Source organism: Hydra viridissima, unplaced genomic scaffold (assembly GCF_058129835.1).
Source record: "Hydra viridissima isolate aposymbiotic clone 2 unplaced genomic scaffold, HvirCarnegie_v1 scaffold_12, whole genome shotgun sequence".
NCBI lineage: Eukaryota > Metazoa > Cnidaria > Hydrozoa > Anthoathecata > Hydridae > Hydra > Hydra viridissima.
Genome location: NW_028324311.1, coordinates 7,329,605 through 7,350,220, shown reverse-complemented (window position 1 = coordinate 7,350,220; position 20,616 = coordinate 7,329,605). Strand labels below are relative to the sequence as shown.

The 20,616-nt window shown below is 33.8% G+C and overlaps 3 protein-coding genes across 3 annotated transcripts; all 3 read right to left on the bottom strand.

The window, feature by feature from the left end:
• Positions 1 to 340: 340 nt before the first annotated feature.
• LOC149881037 (uncharacterized) lies at positions 341 to 5,142 on the bottom strand. The gene is made up of 6 exons (XM_090067920.1): positions 4,913 to 5,142; positions 3,480 to 4,339; positions 3,158 to 3,335; positions 1,959 to 2,815; positions 1,047 to 1,490; positions 341 to 369 (listed from the first exon to the last, which is right to left on the bottom strand). The coding sequence occupies exons 1-6, from the start codon at positions 5,140 to 5,142 to the stop codon at positions 341 to 343; spliced, it is 2,598 nt and encodes an 865-aa protein (XP_089924046.1).
• Positions 5,143 to 13,001: 7,859 nt separating this feature from the next.
• Positions 13,002 to 15,472, bottom strand: LOC149881036 (uncharacterized). The gene has a single exon (XM_090069055.1). It carries the CDS (start codon positions 15,371 to 15,373, stop codon positions 14,423 to 14,425), a length of 951 nt encoding a protein of 316 aa, XP_089925181.1. The 5' UTR covers positions 15,374 to 15,472; the 3' UTR covers positions 13,002 to 14,422.
• A 1,155-nt stretch (positions 15,473 to 16,627) lies between these two features.
• Positions 16,628 to 18,280, bottom strand: LOC149881035 (uncharacterized). Its single transcript, XM_090068963.1, has one exon. It carries the CDS (start codon positions 18,136 to 18,138, stop codon positions 16,945 to 16,947), a length of 1,194 nt encoding a protein of 397 aa, XP_089925089.1. The 5' UTR covers positions 18,139 to 18,280; the 3' UTR covers positions 16,628 to 16,944.
• Between the last annotated feature and the right edge of the window lie 2,336 nt (positions 18,281 to 20,616).

Below are 20,616 nucleotides of genomic sequence, written 5' to 3'. Positions count from 1 at the left end.
TATATTTATATATATATTGAAAAGACGACCAAAAACAATAGTTAACTGTACAAAACATATAGAGTAAGTAAAAGATTCTTGTCAAATTTCGCTTTACTTTTAGTATAATGATTTGAAATCAAAACTTTAACTAATACAGGTGATATGCAATGTTTTCTGTGTACATTAATGTATAACTAATATCAAAACTAGTTTCAAACAGGTTCGTTTGAAAGTAAAATCAAAACTAAAGCGACATTTACATAACACTAAGGACTTTGTCAACTTCTGCTTATTTTAACTGCGCAGCGGTTTTTCTCAATTACAAGTTGGAGAAAGTTACTTGCAAACCTACTAGCAATTAACCCACATTATCAAATGCTTTTAACCCTTGAATTGCATTTTTTTTGATCAAATCAAAACTTTACAAGTTTTAATAAACAACAAAGTGTTAAAGTCATTTTCTTCAATGTTCTAAGCCAGATAGATCTTACGCGTAAAAAGTTGGCGAAAACCTAACTTTATGTCCTTTTGCTTTGAAAAGTATATAACTGGATTTATACATGAACTTAATTGCAATAGGGTAATAACGCAGGTATAAAATATTTGTTTTGCCAACTTGCTGTAATTCAGCTTTATCATTTCTAAAATTAACCAAATTATTGCCGGTAAAATGCAAATAAGACAGCAAACAATTAAAACCGACACAGACTTTGCCAATGCCATATGAGATATATAAGGAAAAGCGGGTTCTGGCGCATTGACCCATTCCCTATACTTAAGGATGCATAAAAAATGGTGAACACTTCATATCATGACAAAACCAATACAGTCGTCTTTAAAAATCAAGAAGAAGTATAAAATTAATCATGTTATTTATATACCAGTTCTTCAAGATGTTTATTGCCTTGTTTTGTAGTGACCGATGGCAAGGGTGTGAATGCCGTCTTCCAAGATGTGTCTTTTGTCGTCGTTAGCGCTGAGTGCTACTTTGTTGATTTCTTCGGTGTAAACGTCGTGAAGATGAGATCTGAAAACGTTCATGGTTGCAAGCTTTTCTTGTTTACCCTGCAAGCAGTCATAGTAGTCTTGATGAGTAATCTTATTTTTGACAACGTTCTTTTTGACCCCTTTGCATTTTTTCTGCTCTTTATCTTCATCTTCTTTTTCTTCAGGGATGTAGTAAGAGTAGAGTTTCGGTCGAAGTCCAACAAATTCAACAATGATCTTACCACCAGCTTCATCTTTAAACATTCCAAGAACCTTACCGTTTTCTCCAATGTAGAATCCAAAAAATTCAACGGCTTTATGATTTTTAGGAAAGTTGCTCGTGTCAAATTTAGCTTTAACATCGTTATTAATGTCTTGATAAAAATCTTCTGTTTGTATTTCGTAAATGAGCGAGTCAGTATCAGTCATGAGTAATTTCAGCTTATCCCCGTATTTAGGTTTCATGTAGTCGTAGTGATGTTCATACATGAGGGTTTTGCTGATGTCTAGGATGCTCATTCCTAAGTAAACTGGTTTATCGTAAGTGACTTGTGTTTTCTTCATGTGAATGGCAGTGAGGTTTTCATCAAAAATGTTGTACCGATCATAACGAGGATTTTTGGATAATTTTAAGACTTCTTTTCTTGTGGTAACCAGTTTAATATCAACGTGCTTTAGAATGTTTTCCATGGTTTTTCCAAAGACGGAGTTGTTCATGAGTTTAAAGAATTCTTTTTCAAACTCGTTTTTAGCTTTTGTTCTTTTAGTGGTGTTGCCATCGATGTATGGTTTCATGAAAGGTTCTTCTTCAAAGGTGATTCCTCGATGAATTTTAGTGATGACTAAACCCAATCGTTCATAGAGTTTTAGGCTTTCATGGTGGACTACGTATTTTTCTTTATTGTTTAAATTTGGAACGAGCTTGGGTACTTTTCCAATGGTTAATCTTTCAGGAGCCAAAGGGTAGTCGTTGTGTAAATCGTGAAGACTTTCAGGATAGCTCAAGTCAACGTCAAGTATGCATGGCATGCTACGCCAATTTTGAAGATCATTCATCCATCTGAATCCTCTAACAGGGAGAGGTTTGCTCATGGCCCATCCATAAAGATTGTTGGCGTCTAAATACTGGATGAATTTCGATGGTTGTGAAGGATCATAGTCTGGCATGTATTTGTTGTTGGCATTTCCAAGTCGATTCGAGATCATGCAGATTCCACCGCGTATTCCTTTTTGGATCATGTTGAGCATGTCAATATCGGTGATCAAGTCCAGCTCAATTTTAGTTTCCTTTAACATAGCGTCCCAAGCCAAACCAGGAGAGGTGTAATACCAAAGAGGGTCGAGACCGTAATATTCCATGCAAGTGTCTCTAAAATTTTCAAAGACATCGGCAAGATTCAACACGTCAGACTCGTTGTATAGCTCGTGGTAATCTTTAAAGGTTTCACATCCAAATACTTTCCAAACGTTTTGTGCATGCGCGTAGTCTTCATCGCTGATGTGTTTATCATCTAGTCTAGAATAAAAAGCTTCTTTGGATGGCAATTGCGTTTCGGAAAACTTTTCAATCGAGTCCACCCATTCGTAAGGGTAAACGCCTTTTCTTAGCAGCAAATTTCTTTGTTCTCCGCTGTAGAATGAATTGAGATGTTTGCACATGATGTCTCCTTTTTTAAATCTTCTATGAGCGCAGTCTTTACAATTGTCTTTGCACTTGCATTTTTTACCTTTCTTATCAAGGCAGTCCTTTTTGCATGTCTTAGAGTCTAATTTAGAGCACTCCTCACACAAATCTTTAACAAGGTTGCTAGTCAAATCTGCTAACGAGCTTTGCATGAACCTATAGCTGTCAACGAACCTTAAATCTCTATACACTTTTTTCGGATTACCTTTCTTATCAATCGAATCTCTCACTTTGATGCTTTTTGAGAAGCTAATGTATTTTTCTTCGCTGTTGGGTATGCAATTGAGTTTTCCGTTTTTTCCGCCTAATCTCTTGATGAACAAATGGCTGTCATAGGCAGACAAGTTGTGGAAAATGACTGGTATGAATTTTGGAATTCGATATTTTTTATTGCAAGCATCATGAGCAGCACCGCGGTATTTTCCAGTCAAATGACAGTGATCCCACACTTTATCACCGTTAAGATCCTTTTTGCAAATGTGACATTCGGTTGCAGCTTCATACTTCTTCTTGTCCTCATCCGTCTTTATTGGCTTATTCTTCCATTGTTGTTTAAGTGAATAACTATCACAGCAAATCTTTATAAAGTCAGCTTCAAGACTGGTAACAAACTTTTTACCTACGTCATCCTTATCGCTTTCGGCTGTATACTCAAAAGATTTAATTTTTAAACCATCAGGTCCTATGATGTAATAGCAGAAGGAACTTGGAACATGCTTTTGATATTGTTTGGTGTATGATTCTTTATTATTATATTCAGTGTTGTCATCGATAGGTTTGATGAAACTTTCAAAGTCGGCATAGACGCAGTACGGAACTCTCATACTATTGTTGTAGTTTTTAAACTCAAGGGTCGACCCTTCTTTTGGAAGATCGATTCTCATAGGCGCGTTCTCATAACAGTATCCTTTGTGAATTTGAAGCTTTTCTTCTTGGTCATAACCATGCATGCAATTTCTGCAAAAATGAAGTTTTCTTTTTCCTTTTGTTGTTGAGGAGCCGGCAAACCGACTGAAATTGTTAATGAGACAGTAATGGCTGTTGTCTTTGTTTGAAATATACAACAAATCAACACAGTGTTTTCGATCATGAAATTTGGATATTTGCATAGGTTGAGGCTTATTCATTTCATAGTGAAAGACGTTCACGCTGATGTCAGGATTATTCACTTCAAACTTTTTGATTTGAGTGGTCTTTACAGGAAATTCCATTCCTTCCCAATTGAGCTTTTTCGATTGTTCAATCAACTCATTGTCAATTCTTTCGTTGTCTCTATTTTTCATGTTAAGAGCTCTGGTGACGCACCACTTGAAACATTGATCGTCATCGTTTTTCATGTTGATGATGGCTTTTTTGTTTTTCAACTTGAGAGGCAGCTCCATGTAGGAAGAGCCCTTGAAAGGTTCATAATCAACAAAGCTTATATCCATCCTCAAAATCTTGGACAAGACGCAATTGGATCCCATCTTGTTGTAATTAGCGCTACGTTCCAAGATTTTTTCTTCCATTTCAGTCATGAGCGCTCTCACATCATCACCCTCCAATAATCTTTGCGCATTAGATGAAAAGTTAGCCGTCTGAGTAGTTTCATCACCTGTTAAGATGCTTACGCGAGTCATTTCACAGACTAAAACAATTCTTACCTTTGTGTTTCTTTCTCCTTCCATGGTTTGAATAGCAGACTCCCTTACCAAGTTTAAAAAAGGAACAATGTCTTGGTATCGAGAAGACGGCTCGTATGAAAACAGTCTGGTGGAGCGCTCTGCTGAATGCTTAGTCATATTAAACTTTACTGTAAAAGGTTTTGGCGCGAGAGGTTTATACACTGTTTTTAATACAAGTGATTTGATAGACTTTATCTTTTCATCGATTTGTTTCACTGATTCGTTTACATTCTTCTTGACTATTTCAGGAACGTAGGGTTCTATCCATTCTTTAATATCATTAAACTTAGTTTTAACATAGGACGCCACACTTTTTGAAACTGCCGTCAGACTTGAAAATAAAGGTCTTGGAGCAGGAACCGGTCTAGGTGTAATAACGTTTGTTGAATCGATAACCGGTGTGTTAAGAATAGAGGGTTCATCTCTTATCATCCTATTTTGCAAGAGAGCAGAAGGTTCGAATGAAATCAAGTCGTCAGACCTTGATCTTGGGGCAGGCACAGGTCTTTCAGAACCAACAGCAAACCTTACTTTTGTCGGCTTTATTGAAACTTTTGTCGGTTTTACAGAAACTTTTACAGGTGGTTGAACAAACCTTACTTTTGTCGGTTTTACAGAAACTTTTACAGCTGGTCGAACAAACCTAACCACGGTAGGTCTTTCATTAACAGGCAACGATCTTGCCTCAGTCGTTCGTCTACGAGGAGCAGGACCATACCCAATGATAGGTCTTGTGTTTTTTATTGCCTCAACAAGCTCTTCCCTAGTCATTCTGGTATAGTCTTTTATAGCTCTTTCTTTAGCATCTCTTCTTAATGATGCCATTGATACTTTTCGATCTTTAACAGTTTTACTTTCCATTTTTATTACGGAAAGATTTTTCTTTATGTCACTTTCAATTTTTCGCTCTTTGACGAAAGTTTTTGCTTTTTGCTTTTTAACATCAGTTTTATCACCCATTTTATTAAGGGAAAGAAAATTTTTTTCGATGCATTCAAGTTTTCGCTCTTTAGCAATTAATTCTGGTTTTGAAGAATAGATACTCATTTTTATTATACTAAGATTTTCTTTAAGTCAATTCAATTTTTTTTAAATCTTGGCACACTTTCAGCATATTTTCTTCTTCGAAAAGTTTTTACCGTTTTTTAATTCTTTTCGCGGGAGAATTAAAAACTTATGAAACAAGATAATTGGCAAAAATTTCGCTTATTGAGTCGTATACATGTGCTTGACCCATTTCAACAAATCTAATCGTATACTTTCTTCCCCACTCGTCATGTGCAGTAAATTCGCATCCAGCCGCATGAATTTCTTTTTCTTCATCAAACAGATGCGCACGACCCATGGTATCAAATTCAATCACATACTTCCTCTCCATCTTTTTATTTATGCCAAGAATTTTATTTAAGTCAATTTTTTAACATGTTAAAAGTTAAAAAATCAATTTTGCTGCTTTTTACGTTTTTCAAGCTTTTCAGAATTTAAAAATTCAATCTTGATTCCATTATCAACCTTTCCATCTCGACGCTCTAAATATCTCCATCCACGTCCAGTTCCTGCCATCGCTTTGTAAAGAGACTTGTATTCAGTCACCTCACCCGTTTCAATGTTGGTTATTCTCACAGTGATGGGTTTTTTCTTAACAAAACTAAGCCATTCCCATTTCGGATCAACAGGTTTTTTTTCTTTTGGAGGAGGCTTTACTTTTTTTTCTTTTGCTCTTTCTAAAATCTCATCTTTACTGATCAAACTATTTTCAACCGCAAGCATCATCAACGTTATTAAATCATCTGCTGTTTTACTAACGCCGTTTTCATTCAACAAATTTTTCAAATACGATGTTGTATATCTCATTTTATTATACCAAGATTTTTTATTTTAAGTCAATTCAATTTTTCCTGAAAAGACATCTCAATAAACTTAATAAACAGCAGTCATGTTGATTTCATCTGAAACAAATTTAAGCAGTTTGTCAGAGATCACCACTGCAAAAATAACGGTATTTGCAATAGTTGAAGTTCGAAATTTAAGGTTTACCACTAATTCAGCTGTTTCCGACGCTTCTCTTTCTTTTTGCTTGCTGATATCCACAAAGAACAACGGATATAATTTTATATATTCAAGCAAGCTTAACCCAGATTGACAAACAAGTTCATTTGTGCCGTAATATTTTTCATCAAAAGAGAACGCATCTGAATAAGCCATGACCACTCTCTTTTCTCCAAAATTCAAGTCGTAATTGTAATTTGGATACTTTATTCCATTAACAGTCACGTAAAAATTGCTAACATCACAATGGTCGAATAGTGATGGATTAACTGTTTGACTGGAATTTCTGTTTGTCTGAAGTCCGAACAAGATAAATCTTGGAATGCTTTTGTCAGTAACTCTTCCAAGCGACCAGGTAAATTCTGTTTGACCGGCTGGAATAAGCTGTCTTTCACATTTGTTTGATTTATAAGCCACTTGAATGGGAATTTTTTGAGCTATTAAATTCATGAAATCAGTCTTTTTCGAAATATCTAATTCAACGCGAGGCATATAAAGTCTGAATTTTTTAAGGTTGATCATTCCTGCACTAACACTTTCCGCTCTATAAATTGCATCATCGCATTCTTTCTTTGTAAAGGTGATGGTATGTCTAAACCCATAAACAACTTTGTCATAGGTTTCGCAAAAACCAAAAATGTGTTTCAACGGAATTTTAAACGAAAAAGCTCCAACGGATGTAGTGTCTGCAAACAAGTGGTCTCGTCTAACATTGAATCCTGAATTTCCAACAAGATTTGACGTATCCATATACCACATCTGTTTTAATCCATCAGCAAACTGAAATCCATAAGGATATTTCATCAATCCAAGTATGGTGGTGGCTGGACCTGGATACATCACTCTTTCCACTTGCTCTCCCGACAAGTCATAAGTCACATCATTAAACAAATACATCAAAGCGTTGTTCACCAGTGCAATGTTGTCTTTAGCATCATAAAAGGTTCCATCGCTCTTTTTCAACACTCCTTCAATAAGAATGTAAGCCTCTGATGGTACTGTTTGAATCGATTGACAGTCTATCTCAAAAGTAATCGTGCCTGAAGAATTTAAATCGAGATTGGTTGGAAGGTACTCAAAAAAATCAACTTTTTCAATACCAATATCATACTCTGGGTTCTCAGTAACTCTTAATCGCTCAGTACTTATCATTTTTTATATAATAAAAAAATTATTTAATTCATTTAAATGTCTCTCATTGCAAGTCATCGCAACAAAATGCTATCTTCATACTATTTTCATGCCCTGCCCCATTTTCACCAGGTCTTGGATTCGAATCGCGTTCTTTTTAGACATTTTCTTACTTTGAATAGATGAACCAGTCTTTAATTTTTCAATGGTCTTTTTACCTTTATCAATAGCCACGTCTTTAGCAGCGGAGATGGCTGAAAGGGCTAACTCTGTCCCAGCAGATTTTGCAGCTGTAATCGCTTCTTGTCCAATTTTACTTGTAGCAGCATTTTTAAGCAAATTCACTGTTGCTTTTGATACACTTGACGCAGCTGCTCTTTTTATGAAATTTTTAATCATGTCCACAATACCACCTCCACCAACAACGTTCTTTTTCACATATCTTCTTTTGTTCACAATGAGCATTTTTTTAAATAAAACAATTTTTTAAATAATTTTATCAATAGTCCTCATTAACGATTTATATTCCTCTTTATTAATCTCCCCCTGTCTCAACAGCTCATCGCAAATAGCAACAGCCACATTTCTTGATCCTGTATTCCCAGCATGCCAAGCAGCTATACTCAATTCAAGCTTTTCCACCAACGCATTAGGATCGCTTGGAAGAATAATGACATCACGACCTTTTTTACCTTTTTCAATACGCATCATTTTTTCCCAAATAGGAGCAATAAGTTGTTGATACTTTGGTCTTCTTGATGATTTCGGTTTATGCAGTTGCGAATCAGATCTTATAGCATCACTATCCATTAAAATTTTTTCATAATTTTGCAAATCTTCATCGGTATAGCTCTTTGGTATTGTTAATTCAGTCATCAGCTCCCAAAGACCTTTTGTCCCTTCATACCTTTCACCACCGACAATGATATCATTTCCATCTATTTCAACCTCCATTTTTCCAATATACATTTTATCTCCAACTTTGTTCACTTCGAAAGGCCTTTTCTTTTTTTGATCGACTGACAGGCTCTTGATCATCTTTTCATTGCTCTCTATGATCGGCTTGAACAGCTTGCTCAAATCAGCTTGAAAATTAACATCTGAAATGTTGTCGTTGATGCTGTTCTGATAAATTCTCTTTCTTCTGTCATTAATTTGTTTCACAATTTCATCCCTTTTATTTAGGTCTTGTATTTTAAAGAAAAACATCTTTTTAAAATACGTGGAAAAAAAACATAAATTGGTTTTTACGACTACGTTGATCCTTTTTAAAATACGTGGAAAAAAAACATAAATTGGTTTTTACGACTACGTTGATCCTTTTTTAAACAAATTGTTAAACGTTTGAATCGCGTCTTCTCGACCTTTTTGGATCAAGTTTTCTTTAGTAACTTCATCTATTCCCTTTTTGGTTTTGGTTCGTATTTCCACCGTCAAGGATTTAAATTTTTGAAGCTCACCAAGAATCAATTGAAACTCTGAATCGCTTATTTTTCCGTCTATCAACGCTTTGGAAATGTGCTCGCTGATGGTGTTCAATTTCGACTCAGCCAACACTTTGATCTTCTCATGCTTTTCCGCTTTTAATACCATCTTTTTGTTGACTTGACCACCAACAATCGACAAAAAACCCATTCCAATAGCCACGCCTTCACACGCAATCGCTGCTGGACTGGCAATAATGGTTGACAAAAGTCCAATTCCAGTCGCACCCAAAGCAATGCACAGCGCCTGCATCGTATTGTCTACATTCGAAATGATCCTAAAAACGCGATGGTACTTTTTGCTTAGATGAACTCGCTTTGCTTTTTCACTCTCTATCTCTTTCTGAATCTCGCTTATTTTCTGAAGCCTATAAACATGTCCTCCTTCATCTATAGGAGCTGATGGAAGAACTGGATAAAGTTTTTCATTCAATATTTCCATTTTTATTAAGCGAAAAAAACTATTTTAAATCAATGTAACTAATCTTACAAAGTTTTTCTCCTTTTTTAACAATCACGTCCTGTTTGCTGTTACTATTCACGTCCATAATAACATCATCTACAGACTCTGAAATAATAACTTCGTTTTTTCTATAATTCAATTGATCAGTAATTTTATTCATTAATGTTATCACTGCAACACCTTTCTCCAAATTCAGCCCAATGGATAAAGCTATCATTGTATGTGAGAGAGCAGCAAATTTAATGTCTTTCTGGGCAAAAATCTCATATTGTTCGTTAACGTTGAAATAAGGTGGATGATCTAACGTTTTCGTAGACACAATAATGTTGTTTGGTCTTCTTTCCTCCAACTTTCTAACCCTCTCTTCCAAAATTTTTAATTGCAAATCCAAACTGTGGACTTCTGCTGAGGTAACATTTCTAAAAAACTTGTGAGGAGCATGCATTTTACATATTAAAAATTAAATTTTAGATCATTTTTGCAAACTTAACAATTCTTTATTGTTCACCCAAGAGTTGAACGTATCAGGATATCCTAACCATTTGACTAAGGATCTGTTCTTTTGCTTGCGAATGACTTTTTCAATTCTGAATATGTCTTGTTGCGTCTTTTGAATCTCCTGCTCGTAAAAAGTGCCTTGAATTTCTTCACCGTTGAAGTCAGAGATTTTATACGTGGGCGGATTCGTATACTGAACTTTTGACACGGTAAAAACCTCTTCAGTCCATCTCGGTGTATACCCCTTTTCAAAATGAGACTTCTTTTTTACGATTCGCACTTGATCACCCATGGAAAATTTCGGTTTTGCTGGTAATGTTTGATCCTTTCCATACATATTCCACCATACCCTACCTTTATTCTTTTCATCGCTAGCTTCCACTGGTGTCATTTTGATAGAAGAGTGCTTTGTGTTGTTGTAATTTTTCACCATCTCATCTAATACGTCAATGTATTTATTGGTATTGTTGGCTGAAAAATATTTAAACATTCTCTCTTTCATCGTTCTGTTCCATCGCTCGACAACACAACTTTTTTCCTCGTTTTCAGTGGAGTATAATTGCACACCCAACGCTCTCACGTGCTTGTTGTAAAACTCTTTTCCTTTATCTACCCACAATTTGACGCATTTTCTTTCACCAAAAATCTTTTTCAACGATTCTGCCACTTCAAGACCCGTTTTGCTTTTTAACGGAACGATCCATCCATACTTTGAAAACACGTCGATCACCATGAGTAAATATTTTACGCCGTTGTTGAATTTTGAAAACGATTGCATATCCACCAAATCTGCGGCCCATATTTCATCAATGTCGTTTACAATCACCCTTCTTCTTTTAAAATGATGAATGACCGGTTTATGAAGCTCCTCTGCAAGCTGATCCGTCCATTTCAAATCACTCACACCCAATCCAAATTTAGCTTTGGCTTTGATGATGGGTTCGATGATTTTTCGCTCGCTTATTTCTCTCTGAGTAGGATTTTGTATAGAATCCATTTCTTCAAGCATCATTCGATCTGCTAAATTTCTGTTTTGCTTGTCGTTAAAATACTTGTAAGCTAAATCGTGGTGATATGCTGCATTGTCTACTCTGTCTACCGGTTTGCTCCACTCTTGATACATGTCCGTGGAAGTGAGTCTTTTATCTAAATTGGTACCAGGTCCTGCAAAGTTCATACCTGGAACGTGCATTTCTCCTGGAAACTTTGCCCATGGAAGCTTTATTTTTTTTGAAAAATTGTTGATCGATTCCACCAAGTCTCCTCCATTGACCGCATGCGAAGATGATCCTTTGGGCGTATGAGAAGAAACAAACTTGCATTTTGTTATCCCACAAGAGTTGCAAGTCCCTTTCAACATAGGTCTGTTGTTTTTTGTGATCTCGTTTTTCAAGTGAATGGTTTCAGTCTCTCTTCTACACTTAACGCAGTACATTTTAACATATATAAAAACTTTTTAAATATAAAAAATGGAAGTGATGAAATTGTCGTGTAAAATTGGGAAAACCAAAAGAAACAACAGCAAGCTTTTACCGAGAAGCATTCGAGGAATCATCGTTGGAAAGTCTGGATATGGAAAAACAACGTTGCTGCTCAATCTACTTCTCAGACCGGGATGGCTAGATTACAACCGATTGTATGTCTTTGGAAAATCCCTTTTTCAACCTGAATACAAAATACTCAAAAGATCCTTCGAAAATAAACTTCCTAAAAAGGATATTGTTGATTTGTTAACAGATGATGTACAAGACGAAATGGAAAAATTGAATTTAAACCCTGAAGATGTTATTAACAACCTTTCAAAAAAATATTCCAATAATGATGATATGGAGTGTCAATTTTTCGAAACAGCAGACGATGTGCCTGAACCTGAATCCTTAGACTCGACCAAAAACAATTTAATGATCTTTGACGATTTGCAATTAACTAATCAAAACAAGTGCGAAAAATATTACATCCGAGGAAGACACTCTAACGTCGACTGCTTTTACCTCGCTCAAAACTATTTCGAGATTCCAAGACATACCATCAGAGAAAATGCTAACTTTATTTGTCTCTTTAAACAAGACCAAAAAAGTGTTAATCACATTTATCAAGACCACGTTTCGTGCGATATGAAAATAGAAGATTTTAAAGCCTTTTGCAATCATTGCTGGAATGAACCTCACGGATTTGCCGTTATTGATCTCTCTTCTAAAAAGAACGAGGGAAAGTACCGAAGCGGGTTTGACAATTTTTTATTTTTCTAAAACAATTTAAAAAATAATTCTTATTTAAAAAAATGACAGGTATAATAATCGATGTAGATGGAAAATCAAGTGTTATTACCACTGATTTTTTGGATAAAATCGTTTTTAACGAAGGAAAAAGTTATGAAATGGCTTTTCTCGGTCTTGAGACTTACAACAGCATTCCAAATGTAAACAGTAAAAACAATTCTTTCAAATACAGCATGAACAATGGAGCTAATTGGGAGAACATTATCATTCCATCAGGAAGCTATGACATTAAAGACATCAATGAGTATTTGCAAAAGTCTATTTTTAACACAATAAAAACAGCTCAACGTGGAAGTTATATTATTGCAAATAAAATTAATTACTCTCCAAACAACCTTCAAATTGGAATCAATCTTAATACTTTAAAATCAACCATTAAACTTGGTTTGAATTATTTGATTGACTTTAACGTGAAGAACAGCATCTCTTCAGTTTTAGGGTTTACTAAAAGAAAATTAAATTCCAATTCCGAATACGAGTCGGATCATATCGTTAGAATTTCAAGCATTAACACCATCAGAATCGTTAACAACGTGATCGGATCATCCTATATTAATGGAACCCAATTAAATTGCATTTACTCGTTTTATCCAAATGTTAGTCCAGGCTATAAAATCATCGAGAGACCAATGCATTTGATTTATCTTCCTGTTAAACTGTTTGAAATTTCAACAATGGTTACTCGCATCATTGATCAGAATGGAGATTTGGTTGATTTTCGTGGAGAGGATATTACAATACGATATCATATTCGAGAAGTGAAATAAATAATTTTTAATACATAAAAAATGATCAATTATCAAAATATCAAAATTAACATCTCGCAGAGCCAATCTGATAAAATTAAAAAAGCTATGCATGATAAAACCGATACTAGCATTAAGCTTTCTCATCAAGACTTGAACGGTAAACATGTTCTCGCTATCACTAATTCACAATTGAACAAAATTAGAAAAGCGTATGAAGCTGGTAAAGGAGTCACTCTTAAATTGAGCAAAAGACAAATTGCATACAACTCAACCATTGAAGACGGATTCATCGGAGCTCTTTTACCGTTATTAGGCATGTTAGGTAGTACACTTGCCACAAAGGTTGTTCCTGCTCTCGCCACAGGATTGTTAGCAGGTGTAGGATCTTCTGCTGGCTCTGCTATGGTTGATAAAATTGCCGGAAGAGGTCTTTTTTACATGAGCAAAAATGGAAATGGAATGAAGATAAAAACTTTAGGTGGAGAAGGATTGTTTATCACCCCATGGACTAAAAATGTTCACGGTGATGGACTCTTCATTAAAACTGGAAAAGGTTATCAATCTGTTGGAGCTGGTTTATTACTCGGACCAAACTCACCCTTTAATAGTATACCCTTTTTAGGCGCTATTCTATGAAAAATCGCTTGTTAAAAAAATTCGGATAAACTTTTTAAGAAATTAAAAAAAATGATCAACTTTCAATGGATTGACGTAGAAGGAATTGTTTTACCTAATGAAGCTTTAACTAACTTTCAATTGATAAAGGCTGCTAAACAGTTAAAATTAAAAAACTTTCAAGGCGTGTTTGTCAGGGATGAGTTACCAAAAAAGCCAAGAAAAAAAGAATGTGGTATTGTGAATACAGGAGATTCAAGCACTGGTGGGTTTCATTGGGTGTGCTGGTATAAAGACGGTGACAAAAAATACAGCTTCGACTCTTATGCTCAGCCTCCTCTTGTTGAGCTCATTGATTATTTAAAAAGCCCAGTCTATTATAACAGCGAGAGAGTACAGTTTGGTAATACGTCTTATTGCGGTCACTTGTGTCTTTATGTTTTAAAAAAATTGAATGAAGGTCTTGACTTTCAAGAAGTTATTAATACCTTGTGGTGACTGCTTAATAAATAACAAAGAAAAGCTCGCCACCATGAACGTTTTCAGATCTCATCTTCACGACGTTTACACCGAAGAAATCAACAAAGTAGCACTCAGCGCTAACGACGACAAAAGACACATCTTGGAAGACGGCATTCACACCCTTGCCATCGGTCACTACAAAACAAGGCAATAAACATCTTGAAGAACTGGTATATAAATAACATGATTAATTTTATAATTCTTCTTGATTTTTAAAGACGACTGTATTGGTTTTGTCATGATATGAAGTGTTCACCATTTTTTATGCATCCTTAAGTATAGGGAATTGGTCAATGCGCCAGAACCCGCTTTTCCTTATATATTATGAGAAAATCTCTTTCGTGATGTTAAATCTTTATGATGGCTTGTAATTTTTGACGGTGTTACGTTTTTAACTTTTTTAACTAATTTTGCATGAGACAACTGGTAGAAACAACTGATGCCATTGGACTGTTTAGGTTGCTCTGTAATATTGTTGCTGAGTGGTTCTTCTGACAGAAAAGTAGTCTGGTGAACAGTTGTTACAGCGTGTGAGACCTTTGCTTGAACTAAAGTTTCTTTACTTGTTGGTTTTTCAAATTTTAGTTGTGCACAGCTTGTTGTTGGGTTTGTCACTGAAGTGGAAGTACTAGAATGATTTGTTGATTCTGATGTTGATGTTTGAATCTCTTTGCTGACAATAGTATTGTTGCAATGGATAAGCTTGTTTTGTCTTTTGCGGACTTCCTTTGTAATTAAAAGATAAAATGTAGTAAATGCTCCCAACGAGAAAGACATCAAACAAATGCATAAAACAAAGTACGCGTTTGTGTTAATATACCTAGCAAATGGGATTAAACCAGGAAAGATCCATGAAAAAGCAATTAGCAACGTGGTCTTTCGTTTTGTCATGTATTGGTTATAGTTAGATCGTTTTTTCAGTAGTAAGTAACGATCGTATGATAGTACAGCAAGCGTAAGCAACGATGATCCGAGCAAGAATGCAATTAGATAACTAAGAATAATATCAACCGAGCAGTTTGCATGTACTTTGATATTTAACACTTTTGCCATTGTAAGTGGACTGAGCAATACTCCTATAAGTAGATCGGCTATCGCAAGTGACATCGAAATACGATTCGAAGCTGATCTTCTTTTTAACCGAACAATAATTATTAAGACAAGAATGTTACAAATGTTGGCTGCTATAGTAACCAAACAAAAAAGTAACCCAAACATTGTTCTCAGTAAAGAAATTTGAAGGTACAATGTACGTGAACAAACCATAACTTATATTTCTATTCTTTTCAGTTTTCGATTTCGTTATATTTCTTTAATGATGAATGCTTTTCTTCTCTTTGGTAACTCAGTGTTTCTTTCTTATTCAAAAAAGTTGTTTAGAATCATTTTTTTCAGACTATTCTTAAATGTGTCTATTTATTAACAATTTTCAATGAAGAACTTTTAAAGAAAATAGCTTGTTAATGAAAAGGTTGTTTTTAATGTAAAGTTTTATTAAAAAACATCTTGATTAGAAACAGTAGAAAGATAGGCTTCAAAATAGAACATCAAAGTTTGCTGCTTTGCCTTTGTTTTGAAGGAAAAAGGTTTTATTGATTATGTTAGAAAAGTAATTTTGACCATACTCTTTTGCAGTTGTTGTTTTGCTGTTTCATTTTGTTTTTCATTTTTGAGGTTAGTAGGATTTAAAGAAGCCATTGTTGTCTTTAAATCATGGTTAGAATGCTTCAGCTGTTGGTGGAGCTGTAGTGCTTTTTGATGCTGTTTATTTTAGTGGTCTAGTTAAATTTGGGTTGTTGTTTTGTTATATATATATATATATATATATATATATATATATATATATATATATATATATATATATATATATATATATATATATATATATATATATATATATATATATATATATATATAAAATCAGGTGCGAATCCAGGAATTTGTAACTCTGCGACCAAATTTTATTTTCACAGTTGAAATTTCGATAAAAGATCGAGATTTTAATATTTTTTCACAGCATTTATTGATTGAATAAAACGTCGGTAACGTATAATAAGAATCGCTGCGGCGAAGGCAGGAATCTCAATAGTCAAAATCCGTTAATTACGGCAGACAAAATTTTTAGGGATAATCCTTAAGCGAAAAAATTCAAAAGTAACGTGGCTGCTGTTAAATTTAAACTATGTGGCCATTGCCATTATGCCACCCTTTAGATCCGCCCATTTATATATATATATATATATATATATATATATATATATATATATATATATATATATATATATATATATATATATATATATATATATATATATATATATATATATACATATATATACATATATATATATATATATATATATATATATATATATATATATATATATATATATATATATATATATAATGTGAAAAGACGACCAAAAACAATATTTAATTGTACAAAACATATAGAGTAAGTAAAAGTTTGTAATCAAATTTTGCTTTACTTTTAGTATAATGATTTGAAAATAAAACTAATACAAGTGATATGTAATGTTTTCTGTGTACATTAATGTATAACTAGTATCAAAACTAGTTTCAAAAAGCTTCGTTTGTAAGAAAAATCAAAACTAAAGCGACATTTACAAAACACTAAGGACTTTGTCAACTTCTGCTTATTTTAACTGTGCGGCAGTTTTTCTCATTTACAAGTTGGAGAAAGTTACTTTCAAACCTACTTACAGAACGCCCACAATATCAAATGCTTTTAGCCCTTGATTTCTAGTTTGTTGATCAAATCAAAGCTAATGAATTTTAATGAACAACAAAGTGCTAAAGTCATTTTCTTCAACGTTCTAAGCCAGATAGGTCTTGTGCGTAAAAAGTTGGCGAAAACCTAACTTTATGTCTTTTTGCTTTGAAAAGTATATAACTGGATTTATGCATGAACTTACTTGCAATAGGATAATAGCACACAAATAAAATATTTGTTTTGCCAACTTGCTGTAATTCAGCTTTATCATTTCTAAAACTATCCAAACTGTTGCAGGCAAAATGCAAATAAGACAGCAAACAATTAAAAGCGACACAGACTTTGCCAATGCCGTATGAGAAAATCTCTTTCGTGATGTTAAATCTTTATGATGGCTTGTAATTTTTGACGGTGTTACGTTTTTAACTTTTTTAACTAATTTTGCATGAGACAACTGGTAGAAACAACTGATGCCATTGGACTGTTTAGGTTGCTCTGTAATATTGTTGCTGAGTGGTTCTTCTGACAGTAAAGTAGTCTGGTGAACAGTTGTTACAGCATGTGAGACTTTGGCTTGAACTGAAGTTTCTTTACTTGTTGGTTTTTCTAGTTTTAATTGTGCGCAGCTTGTTGTTGGATCCGTTACTGAAGTGGAAATACTAGGATGATTTGTTGATTCTAATGTAGATGTTTGAGCTTCTTTGCCAACAATTATTTTATTGCAATTGTTTAGCTTGTTTTGTCTTTTGCGAACTTCCTTTGTAATTAAAAAGTAAAATGTTGTAAGAGCCCCAAACGAGAAAGACATCAAACAAATGCATAAAATAAAGTATGCGTTTGTGTTAATATACCTAGCAAATGGGATTAAACCAGGAAAGATCCATGAAAAAGCAATTAGCAACGTGGTCTTTCGTTTTGTCATGTATTGGTTATAGTTAGATCGTTTTTTCAGTAGTAAGTAACGATCGTATGATAGTACAGCAAGCGTAAGCAACGATGATCCGAGCAAGAACACAAGTAAATAGGCCCGAACGGCATCAACCGAACAGTTTACAAGCATTTTAATATTTAAAACTTGCGTCATTGTAAGTGGACTAAGCAATACTCCTATAAGTAGATCGGCTATCGCAAGTGACATCGAAATACGATTCGAAGCTGATCTTCTTTTTAACCGAACAAAAATAATTAAGACAAAAATGTTACAAACGGTGGCTGCTACGGTAACCAAACAAAAAAGTAATCCAAAAGTTGTCCTCAGTTGAGAATATTGAAGGTACAATGTACGCGAACAAGCCATATCTTATTTTTCTTTTTTTTCAATTTGATTTCGGATTTTGCTCTATTTATTTAATGATGGTTGTTTTTTTCTTCTTATTGGAAAACTCAGTGTTAATTTTTTACTCGAAAAATGTTTTTCGGATTCACTTTCAAATTATTCTTAAATGCGTTTGTTTATTGACAATTTTCTATGGAAATCTTTTTAAAAAATAAGCTTGTTAATAAGAAACTTTTTTTTTAACATAGAGTTTCATTTAAAAGACTACTTGATTAGAAACAGTAGAATGATCGGCTTCGAAATAGAATATCATCGGTTGCTGCTTCGCCTTTATTTTAAAGAAAATTATTTTATTGCGCCTTTTCCTGAGACTTATTATTATTATTTTTTTTTTATTGCGAAACTCGCGCACAAAACGCTTGCTTTAGTATCGCTTCTTTTAGGTTGATATGGGTAAAAACAGTTTTAAATCTAATTTGAAGGCAATGTTTAAGATATTTGGTGACTATAAACAATATTTCTGACGCTGTCTTAAGATTTTATATTGTCACTGAAAAAAAGTGTCCCATAATGACTTTTTTTATTTATTTAATTATGAGTTCGTTTAAAAAACCAAGACATTCCAATAGAATACATTGTAATTTTAACATTTCCCCATATATGATAACAGAAAAAAAAAATGTCACTTTCCTAAACTTGCCCCAATTTAATATACAACCTTTACATTCAAAAGCTCATGTTTAAACAAATCATGTTAATTTTCAAATCTCAAAAACCAAAATTTGAATGATTTGACGGCCTACTGCCTGAATTAAACTTTTGAAAATAAGACTTGCGTGCAGAGTTGAAACACTTTATAATAAATAATAGTTGATTGGTTATATTAACTGCTTAAATAAGATAATAAGAGTTAGGAACTAATTATAATCATTTACTTGAGGTTTCTGCTTGAGTTTAGTAGATTTTTTGGGCTCTAAACCATGAAAACATTGATGAACCTGAAATGATAAATCTCAAGAAAACTCCATCAATATTTAAAGCTAAATTGCTGAAACATTGAAGAACCTTCTCAAGACTTCTAGTACATGACCGAAACTGATTAGATAAAGAAATAACAGTTAACAGAAAAGTCGTTTCAGCAGGTCTAGGTAGAAAGATAAAGGACTGGGATCTAAGTGAGAGAAGCAAAAGATCTTAGGTATTAATAAGTCAATTGAATTCAAAGCAATTCAAAGCTTACTCGCTTAAATATTAAATATTATCTTGTTTAAGATTGCCTTGTCTGCTGAACATCCTGCTGAAGCATTGGCATTAGCTTTACTAAGAAAAGCCTCTGGAGATCTTACCAAGAAAGATTTTGTTACTGTCATAAAAAATGTTACAAATCCAGTTAAAAGCACGGAGTTTAGTTTTCCGATAAAAATGAAGATTGAAGATGCATTGAGCTTAGAACTTCAGTGTACACTTTCTGATGAACGGTATCAAATTATCAAAAGTACATCATAATATAGAATGCAGATATTTGTCCTTTACTTCATGAAATTGAGAATTAATGACAGAAATGTTATCCTGAAAGTGTAGTTCTGACAGAAATATCTGCTTCAACTTCTCTACATGTTTAATCATACTCTGACAAGGGATACTAACGTTTACTGAATACCAAAACGTTGTGAAATGTTTGCTGAAAGTGGGGGAAATTTTGAAGGTGTACTTCACTTTAAAAGGGGTTGGTGCTTCTAGTCAAAGTGTGTATAGACAAAAATATTCTGATACAAATATTAGCGAGGCCTAAGTTTATGAGCAAAGTCTTTTTAAGACAGATTTTGTTCCATCCTCTCAACCATGAAATGTTCGCTCAGTGAATTTAATAATCCGATCAGATCTAAACCAGCCAATGAAAAAGCTTTATCTTTGGGGTTTTCTACTATGCATTGCTGATCTTTTGAGTATATTTTACATTTGGAATACAAGATGGACGTTAAAACATACTTTGCCAAATACTCCTTTCAAAAAGCGTCAGCAAAAAATAGAAAGAAGAATATTCAACAGAGTTTTAGAGAGGAGCGAAGCCTTATAGTTGATATGCCTTAATAGGCTTTTGACAACACTAATGATGGAAATACTACAAGAAGGACATGAAAATGCTGATCTTTGTTGATATAACAAGAGTAGAGGTAGATGTAATTATCAGATTGACAATAATTATAATATCAATATGCTCCGGTTATGAGTTAAACACTATCTTTCCAACTAGAAGTCGTACTGCCTTTGAAAGCAGTTTTACTGCTTTTAAAGGCAGTACGACTTCTTTAGGTCAAGAACAATTATAAATATTTTTTCTCTTTTTTTACAACTATACCATCGCAGATTTTATCACCAGATTTTCATCAAAAGATGCCTTTAATTTTTCTTTATTGTTCTGTTTTCGAAATAAGTTTGACATTTTTTTCTTTTTTTCTGCGCTTATTTTCTTCTCAGTCAAAACTTTATTAACCTCAC